Genomic DNA, 18,500 nt, shown 5'->3' with positions numbered 1-18,500 from the left:
GATTGAAATGCTCTGGTTCCGATGCCTTCGTGGATCCACAGGTTTGTGATTATTCTTTTTCATTTTTATTCTTTTAATATTTGCAACAAGCAGAATACCAGCGTTCATTGTTATTGAGATTTAAAAGACGAATTTCAGGGGGAGAAACAAACTAGACTGTGCAGTGCTTACAGGAAGTGCATGACAGAAAGTTGCATCAGAGAGACACAGATCTCGTTTTTTTTTGTTTTTTTTCTTGGATGAATTTCATGATGTATAGAATACCCTCATTTATATGAGACTTTATTTCTGCGTCTTGGCATGTCAGGCTCTCTGGACTCGCCCCTCCGAACACACAAGCTTCCAGGAAAACACACAGGTAGAGTCAGACTGCGACCATCACAACCGGCCACCCAGTCCGAGGGTGACTCTAATGGACACCGTTCGCTCCATCACCGAGTGGCCGACTCTTCACGGCCCAGCTGTTCATATGATGTATTTCTTTAAAGCCACGGCGTTTCCAAGAAGCTCGCAGCACAGGTACATGGAGTTCTGGTTAAGGAGCGCAGCTGCTGAGTGTAACACGCTTCCAATAAACTCTCATTTAGTCAGGACAGAGGGCTAACAACACAGCGCCTGTCTTCTCCTGCAAATATAAATATCAGGCTGACAGCACAGGCCTCACTAATACAAGTTGACCCGGAGCGGCGTCACCTCTCACTTGTCTGTCTCGTGTGATATAACCCCGGTCCAGATATGCCCAGCAGAATGATCCCGCTGCTGTTTGGACTGTAAATCTACAAGTCGCAGAAGTATCATGAGAAGTGTGCGGGGTGAAAAGAGAGGGGGGGGGATCCGTCACATTATGCTATTAAAGCATGACCTACTGCCGTTTATCTACTTAGTCTGTCATCCTGAAATGCACCCAGCGGTGATATAGTGTGTGTGTGTGTGCAGAAATCAGCTGAGCTAAAAAAAAAAAAAAACAGCTAACCTCCTCACAGCTGGGCCGTACTTAACTTTTTTTCATCGAAACTACTTTTTTTCCCTGCTTTTAATAGCACTTTCCCTCAGCTCTGCCTCCCTCCCTCTCTCCATGTGTCTCTCGTCCATCTTATCACTCATGCATTTCCACACACACACACACACACACACACACACACACACACACACACACACACACACACACACACACACACACACACACACACACACACACACACACACACACACACACACACACACACACACACACACACACACACACACACACACACACACACACACACATTTAGGAATTTGTGGCCTGGAAGGCAGTCAAGTTTCATTAATTTCTGGGTTTGGGTACAGTACAGTGTGTTCCTAGACTCACATCTGCGAGCGATCATAAATGCAGGAATGCTGGCAGGACATCCAGACCTGCCGGCACAAAATATGTCGTCATCACTGTGAGGGAAGAGGCAGCGCCAAAACAGTCAACCAGCCCTTCACAGACAAACAAATGCAACAGAGACAGAAGCACAGACGGAGACAAAGCGGGTCATTTGCCTCCTCCTCCTGCTCATGTTCAGGTGTGTGTTTTTCCTTCACGTCACAAATATTTCTCACTGTCATTTCAGGGTGAGAAGCCATCAATATGTGGAAATATTTGTATGAAATAAAGAGAATGAAAAGGGGTCAATTTTTCCCAGACCTGCCTCTCCCTACTCAGTGTCTCCTCTCTTTTGCGGTGGCTAAGACCTTACACATGCAGATAAAAAAAACAGGATGGTTTCATGTCGAAACAAGGAGCTGGTTCCTGCGTGGGCGTCTGTTTGGTGTTCCACAGTAACAATGAAATGATTTTACCATTCCACTTTCAAATCACTAATCCATCAGCTCTACATGTTTTTCCTAAGCTGTTGGGTAGCTCTTGCTTCACTCCGACAGAACCAAAACAGCCCCAGAAGACCTCCGGTTCAGTTAAAGTAAACAGATTGTTTGTGCAGTAATTCCTCCACAACTACTGGGGGCGACAGCGAGCGGGGCCTGTACACCACAAGAAGAAATAGTTGCATTTAAACAGCACTAAAAATAAGAAAAGTAGACACTAAAATACATGATTTTTGGACAGTAAATGGACCACAAAACATGCATTAAAACCTTCTTTCTTCAGATTGAATGTTTATTTCAATCTTCTCCCTTCCTCTGACAATTACATAACTTGCATTACATGACTTATTTTCAACATACATTTTAAATAGACTAAAAGTTCTAATAATTTCTGACCCACCTTTTTCCCCACTAGTCAAAACTATACTGACAAACACATCCAAAAAGCATAGAATACAAAGAGCCTAAGAATCTTTTTCTCCAGTGAGACTGGCAGCCTCCAACTTCTGGACTAATAAATAAAGTATTCACCCAGACACTTGCCGCTAAGCCAAGAGCCCTTTAAGATTCTATATGTACTGTAAACAGGATTAGCACAGTTAAGCTACAAAGGTAGTGAGATGGGAAATTGACAGCAACAGAGCCGTACTAGCAGAGCGGTAATCTTTTTGTGCTTCAAGAGAAAAAAAAACAAAACAAAGGGGTTTAAAATGTATGAGCAGGACTGGAAGGTGATTAATATTAAAATGCATTTCTGTGTGTGAAAAGAATTCCACACATGCTAACATGACACGCTAACATGGCGTCGCTTGGAATGCGGGGAGATTTTCTCTTTGTTTTTAAAAACAGAAATGTGGATTTTGTAATCCCAAAATAAAGGATGCGTTGGACATTTTAGGGCAAGTCATATCTTAAATATATATATATTTTCCATGTTTCTATTTCTGTTTTTTTCTGACTTTTTAGCTCCAGTCGTAAAGAGAGCAGCAAACGGGCTGAGTCACAGTTCTGGTCCAGACCCGCGTGCGCGGCTGTTTGCTCAGCACATACCATCAAATCCTGAACGTCAGGTGGAGATTAAAAAGAGGACTGAGTGGGATGAGGGGAAGCCAAATAAATAGCTGGCACAAGGTAGACTGTACGTACTGTACCACGGGTCGTGGCGCACAGCCCAGACTGGAGAGCTGCCAAAGTCCTTCGTACAACAATCACAGACAGAGAAAGCAGACAGAGAGAGTGGAAGGGAGAGAAGACAACAGCAGCAGTGGTGTCTGAAACGCTCCACATCCACGACAAACTGTGCATACCAAAAAGCCCCTCTGCTCTCGCGCTTCATCTCCCCAATATTCTGTCTTCTGTGAAGCGGGCTGAAGGATGATGGTGGCTGCTGAAGAAGGGGGGGGTGCGGAGGTTTGGGAGTCGGCGAAGTGTCATCATTACACTGAGACACGATAATGTTTTTTTTTTTTTTTAATCCGCGACGAAAGTATCATACCATGAGGGGAGAGGGGGAAAAAAAAAAAGCCTTGAAAGTCAAACGGTGGAGGCGGAGGTGAAAAAAAGACAACAAAAACTATCAAAGAAGCTTTGCCTCAGCGCTGTCTCTTTCCTAACCATCGGCTGTCTCAACACAAGCGCCTGTCTCGCCTTTCACACCCGACCAAAGCAGCTATGAGTCAACACTGATGTGTGTAACAGAACAGGTTGATGCGATGCGTCAAAACAACTCCGCCAAGAGAGGAGAAAATAAAACGAATGGTGGGAGAAAAAAAAAAGTTTGTGCACTTGCTGCCACGGCTGCTATAAATACTCTGCCCACATCCTCCTCTTGATACACAAGGTGGAGTGAGTGGAGACATTTGCTCGGCAGCGATTTTAATGCTTCTGAATTAAGTACAACAAATGGGTCACGCCGACGGAAATATCAAAGTGCTTGTGAAATTGATTTTTGCAAGTGATTCTTTCTGCCACGATCTTTCACATTGTACAACACACACACAACAAGGTGAAAGTACTTTGATCTATTTTGGATTAGCTCTTTTCATTTACAGATGACTTCAGTTTGAAGACTTTTGCTGGATTTGACACATAATATCTCTGGACCATTTCAGAAACACGGACATTTGAATGAGACTGAATGAGTCCATTTTAAAGAAATGTGATATTGCATTTGATGCGAAACAACAACACGTTTTATCTGAATAACATTGTAGGATATTGAGTATATTATTATCATGTAATATTTCACATAACATTATGAATTCATAAATTAATTTATGATTCATGTGTGTGAAGTACAGAATCCAATACAATAACACAAGCTTTGAATCACTATTAAATTTGTAATCCAAAAATGTATATTAAATCTACACTAAATATTAAGCAGTTTGAAGTAGTGGGAGTGAACTGCAAATAGCACAGTTGCAGTCGTGTTGCTTTAACAGGTGAGTTGGATTTGAAAAGAAAACAGGGGCTGTCATTTCTGCAACACTTTAAAATATTCCCCTTTGTTTTTTTCCACATGCTGAGTTGTGTGCCGGGTAAATTCACCGGCTCAGCGTGAGTTTGGCATTTATCTCCGTCACATCATTGAAGGCGTATCAACATCACTGTCAGCACATTGGAAAAATCACACGATGGCTCAATCTGGCCAATAATTACTTCTGAAACATGGACCACCATTCAAGCCCCGGTGGAATTCCCAAAACCAAACAAAATATTTCTAAGAGAGGGACTTCCCTTAGAGGTCCCACGGCTTTTACTGCACCTCATCTGCACTCGGAGCCCGAGGAGGGAGCCGCTCTTCCTTGCCTATAAAAGCCAGTTCAGGCTATTAAAGTGGTGCGGCAGAGTGGGCTTCAGTCTTGTGCTGCGGGTTTGGAGGTGTGTATTCTGACCCATTAAGGGTCTATAACCGCTGATATGGATGATGCAGAGGAACAAATAAACTCCAGTAATACTACAGCAGCACACCTTATGAATATATATACACCTTATATATATATATATATAAATATATATATATATATATATATATATAAAAATATATATATATATATATATATATATATATATATATAAATATATATATATATATATATATATATATATATATATATATATATATATATATATATAAATATATATATATATATATATATGGTGGTGGTGAGCGCCCTCACTTTATTGTATATATATATATATATACATATATATATATATATACATATATATTATTGTATACAGCAGTTAAAAAGTGAATGCTTCAGTCAGCGGACCAAGAGAGAACAGGGATTTGGGATTCTGTGTCGATTCTGGGAGTCTGTGAAAGGATCTGAGGATAGTGTTCACTCAGTTGGGATACACACATGGTGTGGTGGTGGGGTCAGGCCTGCAGACTAATTCTGTTGGCTCCAAATCCTGAGCTCATCTTTGGATGTTCCCTTGATATTACATGCATCTTAGACTTGGCTCTTTACCTCGACCCATTCTGTGAAGCACTTTACCTTCCTTTTTTTTGTACAAAAACTGCAACATAATGAAGGCTCCATCCATTCGGCACTTTGCTTCAGTCAGCAAGGCTATGTTGAATATTAAAAGCATCCACCGACTGTATTTAGGGAGCGCCAACATGAGTGAATGGAGTTTAAAAGCTCTTAGTTTTACTGCGGAATCTGCCTTGTTTTGTGCACTTGTGTTTTGGTACCTGAATGCGACAGCAAATGCATGCGTAGACGGAGACTGTCCAGGAAGCTCTTCCCACACAACTCACAGCTGTAGGTCTTCATTCCACTGTGAATCTTCCTGTTGACAGAGAGGATAACAAAGATTTAGGGTTTTTTTTTTTGCAGCAGCAGAAAAACACATTTATTAGTCAGCAGATGGAACATTATGATCTCAAACTAGCATCTAAATTTCATGGAAAACAAATTAATCTGACAGTCAACAACAACTTGCTGGGAATCATCATCTGCGAGCCGTTTTTTTTTTTTTTTTTTACCCCCTTTCCATGTGGACAGCCAACACACTGTGACACAGTTAACGCTCACAAGGTCAGACAAGAAGAGGGTCAATATTTGATTATGTGGTAAAAGGTCTTGAAGGTTCGGTAACTCAATAACTTCTGACAACAACTGTGCACGTTACGAAACCCTCAAAGACCCTTCGGCGGGCTACAAAGCACATTCATCTTTGCCTGATATCTAAGGGTGCTATCATGACCATCAAAGGGAATTGGATTGCGAAACAACAGCCATAAGCCTCACAGGAAAATGCTCTTCCTTAAGAGTGATGCTGAAGGAGACAAACCACCAGAAGTGTTTTCATATTTGACTAGCCTGCTAAAACTGTTGTTGTTGGAAGGAGATGAGGAAAAAGAAATTACTAGTTAAATTGAGAACAAAATATTAAATTAAGACGTATAAAAATTCACATAATTCTTATTGGAGTGACATTTATAGAAAACTTATTTTACTCTCAGAATGCTGAGGAAGACCCTTTAAGGGATTCAAAGAAAGAGATGAAGCAACTAACTTTGACCCAGTAAATTGAAAGAAAGCTAAGAATATATTTGACAGGATAACAAGGTTTTTTTTGTTTCAACGGATGCCATTTCTTCTCTAAGTTTTCAAGGCTCTTACTTCCCACCCCTGGTGCTTAAAGACCATGCGTATGAATAATATCACTCATCTGCTCTGAACAGTTCCACAAAGTGCTAAAAATATACATCTTGAACGTGGAGCGAACAAAAGCTTGACACCGTACTGTGTCAATGTGTGACTGCCAGAGGAGAAAAGACAATGTCAAACAAAGGGAACTCGTAGTCTCCGTTGTCGTGCCGAGTGCCGCCGTGTGATCAACGGAGAGCATTCTTCAAGAAACAATGGCCTTGATAAGAGATCCACTCAACTTCAGCAAGATGACAGCCATCCATCTTAGCCTCTCGCAGTGAAAGTGCAGAAGGTGATGCTACTCTTTCACCCCCCCCCAAAAAAAAACTGACTGACTGATGTGAAGACGTCAAATTCAGATGCATTCGAAGCACTTCATGTCCGTCAACAAGAGTAAGCAGATGACAGCGCCTCCTTTTCAGAATATAAATGGAATATTTTCAACATGACCCCAGTTTTAATTGTTAAAAATAAATAAATAAATAGTGAGGACAACCCCCCCCCAGAATAGTGACAATACTTTGCAGTTGTTAACTCTGTTTGTTGGGGAAACTAAAAAGAAAATGGCATCTTGTTGGCAGGCACCGAACAATTAAAAAGCCTTAAAATGGCAATTGTCCCCTAAAGAGAAAGGACACTTAAACGGAGAGCAGCAGACAAACTGATGAAGTTACCAAAAACAGTTAACACGTCGAAGGACAACCACCATTCTAGGGATTCAATCTTACTGCGGTGGGGTCAAAAGAATCGAGGCAAGCCGGCGTTAAAGTACAATACGCTTGATTTCATTCTGAAGGATCCTAGGTGAAACGCACTCTCCTGCTGAAGTACTTAAGCAGTAAACCACGACACACACCGAGAACAAAGCCTTTCAAAAGCCCTTTGTGCCCCTCTTCAATCTCGCAATTGTCCCCCTCAGACAGCGCTGATAAAGTACAGACGGACTTATTAAGGGCCTCTGAAAGTGGAAACTAGGCTGTCATAGCTCTGGCACTGATAGGTCGCTCCAATCGGACGCATTTCCAGTTACGTGTAAAAACCCAATACATTTCTCAAGTGTTTCACAAACACCGAGTTTCCAACCCGTCGCTACGCTCCACACTTTTACTTGGCACCAATATTCAAATAAGTATCCGGAAGACGAGCCAAAATGTTATTTTGCACACCTTGAACTCTGGGACTCCGCTGAGCCAAGAATATTCTCACACAATTCAGGGCTCGGACGGAGTTTAACGGTTTGTAAAACGATACTTAAATATTGTCTCAGCTCGGTGGCAGAACACCACAAGACCCCCTTCACACACTTTCAAAGCCGTCGTAACCGCCTGCTTTCATGTGGTGCTTCTGAATTAGATGATGAGGTGTGTAAGTGGTGGATGTGTGTGTGTGCGAGCGAGTGAGGCGGGTGGGACCTGAGGGAGGGGAGGGGAGGGGGGGGGTTTGTGTGATTTGAAACAGACTGACTGTAGCCATTAAGGAAGTTCACATAAAACTCTCTCAGGCCATTTACTCAGTTAATAATCGACTTTGTCCAACAGTCACTTTTGACAACTGCAATAAATTTCAAATTTATGTCAACAAAACATATGCTGATCACCTCGCGCGGCATTCTTCCTCGTAAAAAACAGCCCGACCGAGGGCTGTCGGAGTGTGCGCGTCTGAAATGTGAGTTGATTACCGGCCCGTGTTATGGAGTCGTAACAGCTTGCCGCGTGTAATTCACAACTTTTTTCCCGCCCCCCTCCGATCCGCCGGTGGATGTGGCTGGGCCATCTATCATAACTAGCGCCACATCTGGCCAAATAAACCCTCATTCTTTACCACCTGCCCGTCAACTGGGAGTCGAATTACACCCTTAAACAAACCAAAATAAGAGAGCGTGCTAAAAGTCTAGCGGCAGACATTGATGGTCCTTTAATAGCTTTGAGTTACCAAGATTTCTGATGATTGGTGGAGCCGCCGTCATTAAACACTACGACTTTTCCTCACTCCCGTGCTCGCCATCTTTACGCACTGATTTTAACACCACTATATCTTCACAGTTTTAAGTGCGGAACGAAATATCTAGCGGGTTAAAATCCCATCCTGATGCCTGGGTTATTGACTACTGTGTGCTTTAAAAGCATCAGAGCTTTAAAGTAAAAAAAAAAAACAACAATAAGCGCATCAGGACTTCATAAATCCTCTCAGTGGTGGGACAGGTTTCCAGCAGTTGAATATAATCTCTGCTTTGCCACATCATGCCCTATTAAAAAAGTGATAAAGGCCACAGTGATCCGTGGAAAATGCGTCATTAAGGAGCCATTTTCTTGATTACTTTCACCACTTTATGACGCTAAATGAGAGAACAAAATAAGCTTAGTTGTTATGAAATGATTGGAATTTTAAATCCGATGGATATGGGGGTCCAAATATGGCCCACCGGCCCTGGGTTTGACACGTCAGACACAGTTAATCCAATAACCGTTCCGCTTCCTCGCCTTTTTGCCAAAACTGCATTTCTGACTTTGAGTCCGCTGCAAAGACAGAATCAGAAAGAAGCATAGCAAAGCCGATATTATCGGCCGCATATCGCATCATGAGCCAGGCTGGGATTTCCAGCCCTAATCAGTAACGAAACTCATTCTTATCTAAAATCTATTTTCTCTTTTCAGCCTTGAGTGTTGTTTTCCGTCTTCGTCTGTGCTTTCATCTTTTATTTTTCCATTTTTCCCCCCCTCACTCTTCCATTCAACATCCCTGAAGGGAGCTATAAAACAAGACTGAAACGATGTCTGTAAATAAAAGCTTCAGAGGAAGAGGGATGTGAGAGTAAAGATGGCACGAGGAAGAGGAGAAACCACAGCGAAGATAAAGGGAGGGCACTGATAAGAGAAGGCGAGAAGGCTGCGTGTTTGTGTGTGTTCATTCATTTGGTCTAAAGAGAGAAGAACTGATAATTGAGGAAAGAGCCGAGGGGTTGGGAGTGGAAGGGGCTTTCTTCAACCTGAAGGTTTTGCTATTCATAATACTGTGTGGCCCAGCTGATGCCAAGCACATGCCAATTGCACAGCAACCTGTCGGAGGGAAGGTGCGTTGCCGGCAACAGCAACTGATAATTTGCTTCCTATACTTTACACAGTCGTCTCAAAGGAGAACTAGTTACTAGCCGCATGACACAGTGGCTAAAAATCTATAGTTTATTCTTCCCTTTAAAGGTCCAGCAAACCTTTTTTGCCCTCATTGGCTCTGTTACCTAGCATCTCCAGAAGCTCCCTGTGATGATGTACACTAACATAGCAAGACTTTCAGGCAGAACTTGCTCAGGCTAGTGAGCAAACTCTCAAGAATATATTGCACAAACATGACCTTTGTAAATCTGTGTAACATGTATGAAAACTGGATGACAATTTGCAATTGAAGGAGAGAGGACAGTCACAACCACTTAACATCGCTTCATAACTCAAGAGATACTTGAGATTATGGAACAAATATTACCTTAAATGCACTACTTATTCATGTGTGTATTAGCAGTACATCTGCCTGGTATTATTCTTTATAAAATATACATGAGCGTCTTTTGAAGGCTGACTGTACTTAACCCTGGAAAGGTCACCAACCATACCATAATTATTGATTATTATTTTAGTTTTTATCTTTCATCAGGGGATTGCAACTGTGAGGAATGTGTCAGTCCAATAAGTTTGTTTTTGACACCGAATGATGTTTTCAATTGTCAGCGAAAACACTTGAAAATGACAGCATAGATTCATGCAAAATATCAAAATAAAACACCGAACTGCGGAAAGAACTGAATAAATAAGCAGAAAAACAGCAGCTCCAGCTTCCCCTGCTCCAACAATTACCTTGTTTGATCCATCTGTCAAAAGGTATTTATGACATCAACAGGGTCATTTCATTGTGGTCCGAAATATCAGGTCATTAAGACGGAAATATCGGTGTAATTGGGTAAATCGAATCACACAGGCGTCGCCAGAGAGACCAAGTAATGGACAACAATTTAGGGATAAAAGCAAAAGACCACCACAGACAAAATGATGCACGAGGAGACTGCGCTCTGATCCTAATGTGGCCATCAATGGCCGAGCGCGTCCCCGACACCTCTTATTTTGTTTTTGACAAATGGAATAGAACGTAGATTCCCCCCCCAAAAAACACTCCATTAAAGGGCGGACCAAATCATAAAGACAAATCCCCACGTCTGGGGGTAAAACCCTAGAGTGGGATCGTAACAGCACCTCATCCATTTCTCAGAGCCGCCCGCGCCTTCATGTATAGGTCTTCACATTTACATGGCTCCATTTCGAGGCTGTCTGCAGGAGCAGGTGGGGGGGGAAAAAAAAGAAACTGTCATTTCATCCCTGCTTTTAAGCCGCCCAATTCCATCAGCCTCTCCACTCACACCTCCTCTCTGTCTTTGCTCGATCAAAATGTATCAGGCTTGCTGGCGTAACACCGGTCGGCGTGGACTGTTTATCCTGAGTCCTCCTGCACATATCAATGACTTGGCCCCTGTTGTCCCCCAGTCGGGGAGGCATTCATATAAATTCAAGCCACACACGCGGGCGGCCAGGCACTCGTGTTGAGCATAGATGAGTAGCAGCGCGAGAGGAAAAGAGTACAGACAGAGAAATTGAGAGGGAAGGGCGCCGCGCCTTGTATCCAGACGTGGTTATTTATAATATTATTAAGCAACAGTGGCGGCTCCCCAATGCGACCTGTGGGAGCCTGGAGAAGGAATGAGCAAAATAAAACAATCATCATCCTTCAGGTGACATTTCACGTGTGAGAATAGCTCCGAACGACTGCGGCGGCGCGAGTCATCCGTCAGAGTCATTTTGATACCGCGTCATTCAGACAGCTGCTCGGTATTAGATTAACAGTGTCTGCATACTTCAATTAAAATCCAATCTGTCATGTCTGGGTTAGTACATATGATGCGTGGAGAGCCTTTGGTAAGGCAACACGTGCTTCACACTTCTAATAGCTCTGGTGATGGGGTTTTTTTAAAGGCCAAACGCAGTCCGACTCACAAGGTTCTAACAAGTTTTGAAGCAGGGTGACATGTGTGTCGGGCTGAACAATTGACGGCACCTTAGTCACGATTTTGTCTGCCGATATTAAACTTGTTTCAAACCTACTCTTGCATCACAAAACAGCAACATAAGTTTTGACTGAAACCTGTCATCATTGACACGTGACGCGCCCCCCCTTGTCCGAAGACGGCGAGTGAACTGCGTAACTGTGGCTCACGAGAGTCAAAACCCAGGTGCACCACTCTAGCTACATATCACTAGCCACATTCATGCCAATAAAGTCACAAGCTAAACGGCGATGCTAGCGCGATACGCTGAGGGTGAAGCCGTCAGTTGGGTTTTTTTTTTTTTTTTTTGTTACCATTATGATTTACTCGCATTCACTACCAAAGCTAATTTTGCATTGGAATATATTCCTACCTATTTTTTAAGTAAAGCAATGAAATTGAGATGCTTCCCTAGAAACACAAAAAACTGGGGTTCTTAAAAATAATTGTGTAACTCAACGTATTTTAGCATGAAACTTCAAAATACAAAAACAACTCGATTTTAAGCCAACTACACCTGTCAAAATAAAATAATAATAAAATATTTTCTCAGCTCCTGGGCATTTCTGCTGTTGACTGGCAATGCATTTCTTTTTAGTTTTCATTTACAAAAAACGCCAGAACATATCTGTTGCATATCACTGTAGATATATGGGGTGTAATCCAAGAAAAATATACAGTAAACATTTAGTAGTTTGCTTACGGAGTGTGTTTCCGATGAACTAAATATAAAATACTGTCACTGTTTTTCACTGTAAATGAAATATTATCAATTTTTATATTTATTTCACTGGTCGCCTGAAATGCCCGGCATCCCTGCCCCATTTTACCTACACCAGAATTGGCCCGCGGGCCTTGGGTTTGACAGCAGTAATGTATCATTTTGTCATGAATCTCCTGTCCTTTGATGAATTACTCATTCAAACACGAGGCCCATCTCGAGAGTCATCAGATATATATGGTGGTGGGGTTTCCAGATCAGCGACCGGAGGGTGGTAATGCAGCGTTTTGCAGATGATGTGATCAGGTTGAAATGTAATGAGGCAATTCTCTTTCATAGCCTCCATATCCTCCTCTGAAGCAAAAGGTTGAACACATGCTTTCCCTATTAGATTCTAATTGCTCTTCCCTGGGTAGTAAGAGACTGTTTGAATTTAATCCTGCTACGATACCTGGATTCAAGCGCAGCTTAGAAGGTAGGATTCGCTCGGTAATACTCCCAGAATTACCCACAAAGCCCTCTACCTGTACAGCTCCAGTCAGTGCGGAACCCTGTGGCTCATTTTCTTTCAAACTCCTGGTGACAATCAAAAGAGGATATATGACCCTTTATCCCCGCCGTGGCATGAAGAATCAAATGTTCAGACATCCTACTTCATGATGAGCTCACCTCCAAATGTAGATGGCGGGCAGCGAACACTCTTGGCAGAGACTTTCCCTGCAAACAATTTGACACCTGCCATTCCCTCGCTCTCATTTTAACTCGAGTTAAAAGACACATTTTACTGACGTGACTCAACAGAGCATGTAAGATCACATGTTAAAAGTATTCCTGTTGAAGCCCATCTACGAGACAAACACCTCTTCCCCTGTCTCCTCCTCAGTTTGAGCATCAAAAGACCCCGCTGCCTGAAAATAGCACATCAACATTTCTGTGGATTCTTGTTGTCTTCCTTTTTTTTTTTTCCTCTAGTCTCGACAATGTTGCCAGTTTGCTATATTGCTGTTTTTTTCTCCCCTCTCTCTGCAGCTTCTGTCTTGATCTGAGCGATGCTACAAGTGAGACGCTTGGCTTGTGGGTCTCTGTTTATGTGCGTGTGCGACTGTGTGCTTGCTGATCTTTGGTGGTCTATAAAAAGCAGCCAGACAAAGTCTTCCCTCTCTCCTCATGCATTATGCATCAGCATCACCTTCCATCAAATGGCAGAAAAACCTCAAAGATTTCTAACTTTAGCTTGTGTTCTGAAAGCAAACACCGGGGGAAAGTGTTATTTTGCCAGTCAAGAGTCGAGCTGAGCACCTGTTAGATCAATGGGAAAACAAAATGATCCATTTGACAACAAGGGACGCTACATCTGTGCAGGCGTCGGACTATGAAATACAAATTTGAAGGCAGTTGTATAGTTTAACTAATGCGTAACTTCATGTAGTTATTTGCTCTTTAGCCACAATAAATAAATGAAATGTAACTACTCAAAGTTGTAATCCACTATGTGATACTGGAGTAGAAATCTAAAAATTATCATTTATAAATTAAAGTTATAACTGAAAATATCGCTGCGGTACTGCCTGAATATTTATCGTCTTCCAGCACTCAGATTTTCTTTCTCTCAGCAGTGACAAAAAAAAAAAAAATATCTGACTGGCAGTCAATATTTTGTCTCTACTTGCAGCTCAGTGCAAACATGCCTATTTTTCGTAGCCAGCACCAATCTGTTGACACGGTGTTTATTTTGGTATTGGACAGAGCACTCGCACTATTATGCAACGGCCTCGGAGATTGATTCACTGTACAATTCGGAACTCTGGACGGAGGCTCGGATCATATTCTAGCAGCAGGTCAGTCGATTTGTTTACAGAAAAGAAAGGAAAATGTACTGGAGTGTGTCGAGAAAATAACTGAGATCTGCCTCGTGTCCAAGAGGGCTGCCATTTATATTCAAATTAACCAGAAATAGAGCTTATTTTGACAGTGTAGTTGGCCGCAGGCAGGTTGTTTTGATCCGACTGACCTCGAGAACTTGTGTGTGTGTGTGTGTTTGTGTGTGTGAGCGCTGCAGGCTCAGGGAGGTTCAGGTGGCAGCGGTGGCACTGGGCCATCTGCACTGTCATTCACCGCACGTCTACTTTCCAAGAGTTGCACTGCACCCACGGGCATCCCAAACAGCCCCCGCTGCATCTCTGTGGGGGCACAGTAAACAAGTCGCTCTCCTCGCTGACAATAAGTGTGTGTTGCTGTGTGTGACAGCACACAACCTCCATTAAAATCCATGTTTTTCAATACAGTAGCCTAAACATGGATATGGATTCTGCATATTTTTGGTGTTCACTATATTATAGAATAAAGATGTCTCACTTTCCCCAATATGACTTTATTTATTTTATATATTTTATTTTGTTTATTTATTTTTGTAATTTTGGTTTTACTGTGCAACTGCAAATTTTCCTTCTGAAGAAAAAGTCTATACTCAATTCATGTTTTTTTTTTTTTTTTTAAGCAAAAAAATAAAATTCATTTAATATATTAGTCATATCATATCTGGTTGATCATATTATGATGAGTTTGGACTTTTTGTTTCAAGACAATATCAAGAGGTCTAAAAAAAAAAAAAGAAAAAATCTTATTTCATATAAAATGTTATTCCAAGTCATTTACATTTTGTCATGGAATTTTTGTTCAAATGTCATTTATTTCAGATTCATTTTAGTCAACAATGAGCCACTCGTGAATAATTATTTCTGATTCCTAAAGTTCAAAAAGAAATAACAGAATTTGAGATTCTTTCGAAAATACTGCATTTTTTTCTTGACAAGCTCAGATGAGTCAAAACAACATTGCTTCTGAATTACGACTTTGAAACTTATTCCGACTGCCAATGTATTTAAAAAAACAAAACAAAAAAAAACAAAAAAAAAACCCACCTCCATCTCTGCACAGAAGCCTATTAAAAGAAGAAAACTTGAGAGAGCAAGTATGACGGCCCAACAGCAGCCAGTGAATAGAGTGGGAGGTCTGTGCCAAGAAAATCTGTCAGCTTGAATCAGAACCTTTGCCGGCGCAGCAGAGGGTCATGCCGGACTCTTCGGTACTGTGTGTAATAAAGCTAATAACAAAGTGATCTGGACCGCTTTTGTTCCGCTCTTTTATATTCGGCCTAGTTGCCTGGTGGCGGTCCAGTTAATGATGCTGGGTAAAATGCAAAATAAAAGACATTGGGCATGAATCACAGAACCTGAGATGAGAGTGAGGAAAGCTGCAAGGCCCACTTTTTTTTCCTCTCTGCTTGTTACATAATAACTATGTCACCGGTATATACACCCCAGCCCAACCCTCATGGCTTGCGTTTTAATTGCACAATAAAATGTACATTATTAATTCATTAACCGACGGCTTTTCCCAACATAGAGTCAGATTTTGAGTTTGGTATTTATTGATCTATTTTTACAAACATTTTCAGGCATTGAAATTCAATTTGATATTCCAATATCGCACCCAAGTTTCAGTTTCAAAATAATATTGTTTTTCATAAAATATAGATTTTATTCTATTTTAATACACATCCATGTTTGAGTTAAAATAAAAAAGTATATAAATAAATTCATGATAAATTTCATTGACCTTTCATAATAGCTCTAAACAAGTAACTTGGTTGTTAGCAGACGATGACAAGTACATTAAACTCCATTGCAAAGTTAGGATCTAACAACTCAAAATGTCATTGTTGAACATCAGATTGACCTGCTTTCCCTCTGGTTTGTGCATCTTGACCCCGAGTTCAACACCACAGGTCCAAAAATCCATAGAAGAAGAAGCAGCCTTGCAAGACCTGAGTCAATAAGGGGGCTACATATTTGACTGAACCTCAACAGTAGATGTCACTGCATCTCACACAGCTTATCATGAGAGATGAAGACCTCCACATAAATCACTGACAACATTGAACCACGAGAGAAGCGTAAGAGCGAGAACAGAGTGAAACATACAGTGCAAGTGAAAGGATAAAATACGTGCAGACAGCTATTTGGCTAGAGGGCTCGTACACAGAAATAGTGGTGTCTGGCTGTCAGACCAGAGTCTTTACTCGAGTGCAGCCTTTACCTGACCTCAGAATGGAAAACAACAGCAGCCCCAATTTCAGCAACTGATAATGTGACCGATAATGTACACGCCGGTCCAAAGGTGACACTCTTTAAGTGAATACAGTTGGATGTCATCTCACAAAACGTCAGGTCGAACACAGACAGTGAACCAGCACAAACATTGCCGACAGCTGTATTATATAATGGGATTCTTTAAATACTAATAACTGGAGTGAGACTGGTTTCGCCTGAGACTGTATGGTGGTGGTCTTGGTTACATTATGGACAAACAGATCTAATCTCTCCACAATTGATTCCCAACTGCACATGGACTATTCTGAGAAACATCTAAAGGTCATTTGAGGAACTCAATACTATTGAGAGAAGCACTGTGTCTTGACTCTCTTCCAAAATATCTGCTTATTAACCTAAAAGTCCTTTTGCAGCCACCAAATACTTCCACCAGAACATCCCGGCCAAACACAGTCCAACAACTAGAGCTAGTTTCAGCATGAAGCCTCTCAGCTTCAGAACACATAAATCCACCTCCCCACCACAGACTCACAACACAGGAGACCATCTGGTTTCTTCTCGCAGCACAAACATCCATCTACTGTTCCATGCTCCCATCAGATTGTTTTATCTTTTATGATGCATTACAGTTACTTCAGAAGTGAGAATAACTGAGTTGAGTGTGTTCCACTTGAACACTGACTGAAGTCAGAAAAAGACAACGTGTGCCTAATACATGCTCAGTTTGTGACTACAAAACCGGCAGGATGAAGGGGAAACACAAATTCATGAAGTGGTTTTTTCGGTGTATTTCAGTGATTTATTTGCTGTTTTTGTTCAGGGAGGCCATCTTGGATTGCAAACTCGGGAGGTGGTGATGACTCTTCCACTTTACAACTGGGAAATCCGATATCAACTCCAAGTGCAACTGGAACACACCATTATAATCTCCACTCGCCAGCCTCGCAAGCAGGATTTTAGCGAGGCGGGCGTCTGGGCGTCTGCAAAACCTGAAAAAATGGATGCCCGATTATAGACTGTAGCTTGACCGCCAGATGCTGCCATATATATAATCTGGCATCCAAGCTACGGTCGAGGATCGGGCGTCCATTTTTTCCATGTTTTGCCGACGCCCAGACGCCCGCCTAGCTAAAATCCTGCTGGCAAGGGCAACGCTCTTCTTTGTAGCACATGATATCGGCATGCGGACCAGGCTGAATTCTTTACTGTCATGTGGTGCTAACGTGTGTATCACGCATGTGTTCAGTCTGTTGTGTTGGACAGGTTTGTAAATCGGTGAGACAAACACCACAAATCAACAACAGCTGAACAATTCCTCCCTCAGAGCGGCTCTTCAGTTACAACCGAAAAGATCCAGGAAAAACCATAAAAAAAAAAAAAGTCGGTTCCACTTCCAAAGCCTCAAATCAGACATCTGCTCAGAAGACGTCTCAGCCTACTTGAACACATCTTCCTGTGTCTCATGGTTGGTTAAATGTCTGCCAGCTGGGGCGCTTTTCTCCGAGTGTTTGTCCTGTTTTTGTCTTAAAAACGGCACAGTTCAGGTGCTGAATCAATCATACATGTAGATGGAATCCAATAAGCTGCGAGCGAGTCGGCAGCTGGGGTCTGCAGAGACTGTAGAGAGGAGAGAGAGAGAGAGAGAGAGCGAGGACGCTCGTGTTGGCAGTGCTCGCTCTCGCTCTGGTCTCACCAGATGCCATGTTACAGAGAGGGTAATTAATAGCCCTGTGGGGGCCTCGCAGAGAATCGCCAAGACTCCCTCTCAAACACACACCAAATAATAACGTCTCCATTTGCCCCTTGACGTGGCGCGACGCCAACTAGCCTTCACCTCATTGTGCCAATCAAATGGACTGGGAGGTGTGGTGGGTCGGGGAACCTGAGGGAGGGAACAAGCTGTCCGTCCTCACTGGGGCCAACCCCCCCGCACCCCGCACCCATGTGCTCATTATTAAGGTGGACCTCATCTATGCCATCACACTGAGCAGTCATTAAAAAGCGTTTTCTTTCTCGACTCGAACCACTAAGCATCTCTTCGTCTTCCAAGATGCTAAAAATGT

At 42.2% G+C, this 18,500-nt stretch overlaps 1 protein-coding gene across 1 annotated transcript in view; it reads right to left on the bottom strand.

Moving 5' to 3' along the window:
• Positions 1–18,500, bottom strand: part of zbtb16a (zinc finger and BTB domain containing 16a) — a 130,288-nt gene that overhangs the window by 77,154 nt on the left and 34,634 nt on the right. Inside the window, exon 3 of the mRNA XM_053847349.1 lies at positions 5,558–5,655. Within this exon, the coding sequence (XP_053703324.1) occupies positions 5,558–5,655 (98 nt within the window). The remainder of the gene's footprint in view (positions 1–5,557; positions 5,656–18,500) is intronic.

The sequence above is a fragment of the Synchiropus splendidus genome, chromosome 17, assembly GCF_027744825.2.
Source record: "Synchiropus splendidus isolate RoL2022-P1 chromosome 17, RoL_Sspl_1.0, whole genome shotgun sequence".
NCBI classification, from domain to species: domain Eukaryota; kingdom Metazoa; phylum Chordata; class Actinopteri; order Syngnathiformes; family Callionymidae; genus Synchiropus; species Synchiropus splendidus.
Note: the sequence above shows the minus strand (reverse complement) of the source record. Positions and strands in the feature narration are given on the sequence as shown.